Here is a 3,302-nt window from a genome sequence, read left to right on the forward strand (position 1 = left end):
TTATTATTTAGATAACGACACCGATCAGAGGGCAGCGAACTGGAAGATTATCATATAATTGTGACGCTGTGGGTGAAGGAATGTCTTGGCGTTGATTCGTCTCTTTCAACTTAGAAGTTACTTATTTCTTAGACCTTCTCTATCTTACCTGTTGTTTCCTTTGAAGAACGGCGGTTTGCTTTTAGATGACCATTTTCGGACCCTTAAATTAAGCTAAGCAGCTTTTAGTTGTGGCTTTTTTGTTCCGTTCGTTGTTTGATTTTCTATGATAAAAGTGACGTGATTCCACCAAATGCACCAATTTGGGGCAAGAGAAAGTCTCCATAGGCAATCCACGAAGTAATTTATGTTCACTTGATAACAACAAGATTAAAACAAGATAGACCTAATTTTCATACATTTTTTATGGTATCTTTGGAGGGTTTTATTTTTCTAGAAAGCAAAGGGTCGTTCCACGCCAATCGGGAGATGGGCTTAATTGTGTGTTTACCATTTTCTCTTCCAAAAACATGAAGAGTAATTTCTTCTATTTTAGCAAAGCTTTGGAAGAACTAGAATGTTTTGCAAAAATATTTAGTGACGTTCCAAAATTAATTCTATCTAAACTTTACACGGAGACTTCCATTAGTCTATTCTTGCATCAAAAATCAGAAAAAAAAACCATTAGTTGTACGTGTCCAAATGAAAGCACATAGATTACCTCCTAGTCTAGTTTTCCTCCGTTCAAATTTGATAATTTTGGAATCAGTGGATGCTGCTTAGGGGTCAGTCTGCCACCGCTAAACATTTATTTGTCTTCTTACAGTGGGAGTCGTGATAAGACCCTGATAAGCCTCTTTGCAATTAGTCTAATTCAAATTTTGGTGCACTACATTGTATACCAATTTGTGCGGGTTCAGTTGAGTGTAGGCCGGCATGGAGTGTTTGTCTCAAAATTGTACCCAGGGGAGTGTTGGACCCGCAAACCAAATCGCGGGTCTCCTAATTCAAACGTTGTTAACTGCATTTTGCTCTATTTCGGATGAAAATCAGTGGCCGGCCAATTATGGACCAGCAGCAATTGAGAAAGGTTAGTAGAATTGATAACCTTGAACTTGATTTTGAAAATTGTTTGTTTTCGGTATAGAGTGTGAAATATGTCGATATTAGGTTGTGTTGCTAAGTTGATTCACTTTTGACAGATCAGAATCTAATACTATTAGCAAACTTAGATATTCACTAATGGTAACCTAAATCCAATATTTCAGGCTTGGACCCTTATGATTTCATTATCATCGGTGGAGGAACAGCCGGTTCTGTTCTAGCCAATCGGCTTAGTGAAGACCCTTCCCATAAAGTTCTTCTTCTAGAAGCTGGAGGCAACCCACCTGTCGAATCCGAAGTTCCCCAATGGTTCTCAGCAATGCAATTGACAAACTACGATTGGCAATATCAAACCGAACCTGCTAAAAAATCTTGCCTAGCAATGCGTGGCTCGAAATGCAACTGGCCTCGTGGAAGACAACTTGGGGGCACCAGTAGTCTGAACGGAATGCTCCATATTCGAGGCAATCGAAAAGATTTTGACGAATGGGAAGAAATGGGTAATCCAGGCTGGGGATGGAACAGTGTTTTGGAGTACTTCAAAAAGTCAGAAGACTTTCGTGTTGAGAAAACTTTCTCCGAGCATAGAAACGGAAAGGGTGGTCCCCTCCCAGTTGACTATTTCAATCACACAATGGATACTAGCGTCATTAGCGATATTATTGTAAAAGCCGTTAAGGAACTTGGATTTAAATACGTGACCGAATTCGCAGAAGGAAGTTATCTCGGATACTCAAAAATTCACGCCAACATTCAGAATGGGAAACGGTTCAGCACTGGTAAAGCCTATCTTCCTCCTACCAAAGATAGACCAAATTTACATGTGATCAAATATGCTCATGTGGAAACTATCAAATTCACTGAAGACAAGCGAGCACAAGAGGTAGTTTTCAAATACAATAGATCCGATATCATGACAGCCTCTACCACGAAAGAAATAATACTATCCGCCGGAGCAATATCTACTCCCCATATTCTCATGCTATCCGGAGTTGGACCTGAAAGTCACCTTAAAAAGCAAGGAATACCTCTAGTTGAAAATCTTCCAGTGGGCAATAACTTACAAGATCATGTTTTGGCTCCCGTTTTCTTCACGTTCGGAAAAACTACTGATTCGCCGGTTTCAAAGGAAGAACTGATAGACAGTATCTACCTGTATTTGACTAACAGGACAAGCTCGTTATCTGGTGTAGGCATCATGGACCTCGTTGGCTTTATGAATACAACCGACTCGAACGCTTTGTACCCCAACATTCAGTTTCATCACTTCTTCTATAAGAAAGGATCACCTCACTTGCATTTCTATCTAACCTCTGCCGGATACAATGACATTGTGAAATACCAACTGATAAAAGCCAACGAAAAAACGCATATTTTAGTAATCTACGCTGTCCTATTAAAACCGAAGTCACGAGGAACAATCCGACTTCAAAGTAAAAATACCAATATCAAACCTAAAATAAAAACAAAATTTTTCGACAAACCCGAGGATGAAGATACGCTACTACGAGGAGTCGGTCATGTCGTCAATCTGGAAGAGACCAAAGTATTCCAACAAAATGGAGCAAATGTGCTGCAATTACAATTTCCGACATGCAACACTGCTGAGTGGTCTGGCGAATACTGGAAATGTTATATTAGGCACATGTCTACGAGTATCTACCACGCCGTTGGTACTGCAAAAATGGCCCCTGTTACAGACCCAACGTCAGTTGTCGATCTTGAGTTGAAGGTCAAAGGTATCAGTGGTTTGCGGATAGTTGACGCTAGCGTGATGCCCACTATTCCCAGTGCTAATACAAATGCTGCTGTAACTATGATTGCTGAAAAGGCTGCTGATTTAATTAAGAAGGCCTGGAGTAAAGGACGAAGTGGGGATGAACTATGATTGGATTTTTATGATATTGGCATGTAAATTGTGTTACTATTTAATTAATAAATGTTTTGTTTGGCTCTAACTGCATTTTTGTTGTATAGGGATTTCGGAAGGTTGGACCAAAGTTCCATTACCCTGACTCTAGCAGGAGTATTGGTAAATCCTTTTCCCTCTATGTGAACACAAACATCAGTGACCGTAACCAGATTCTAAAGTTCAGAGTCCAGATCGTAAAGCTCATGTCTCAACTTCTTCAGTCATGGTACAGTTTTGTCTAGTGATTCTTATGTAATGGATCTGGTAAGATTGTGAGCTCGGCAAATAATTGCCCATCAGTTAATTT

The 3,302-nt window shown here is 39.8% G+C and overlaps 1 protein-coding gene across 1 annotated transcript; it reads left to right on the forward strand.

Moving 5' to 3' along the window:
* Positions 1-840: 840 nt before the first annotated feature.
* On the forward strand, positions 841-3,041 carry LOC119646629 (glucose dehydrogenase [FAD, quinone]-like). Its single transcript, XM_038047137.1, has 2 exons — positions 841-1,069; positions 1,248-3,041. Exons 1-2 carry the CDS (start codon positions 916-918, stop codon positions 2,969-2,971), a joined length of 1,878 nt encoding a protein of 625 aa, XP_037903065.1. The 5' UTR covers positions 841-915; the 3' UTR covers positions 2,972-3,041.
* The last annotated feature ends 261 nt before the right edge of the window (positions 3,042-3,302 follow it).

This window comes from Hermetia illucens, chromosome 1, assembly GCF_905115235.1.
Source record: "Hermetia illucens chromosome 1, iHerIll2.2.curated.20191125, whole genome shotgun sequence".
NCBI classification, from domain to species: Eukaryota; Metazoa; Arthropoda; class Insecta; order Diptera; family Stratiomyidae; genus Hermetia; species Hermetia illucens.

Coding starts and splice junctions, on each gene's coding strand:
- LOC119646629 (XM_038047137.1), top strand. CDS start 916: ATGGAGTGTTTGTCTCAAAATTGTACCCAGGGGAGTGTTGGACCCGCA. Junction 1,070..1,247: donor ACCAGCAGCAATTGAGAAAG/GTTAGTAGAATT, acceptor CCAATATTTCAG/GCTTGGACCCTTATGATTTC.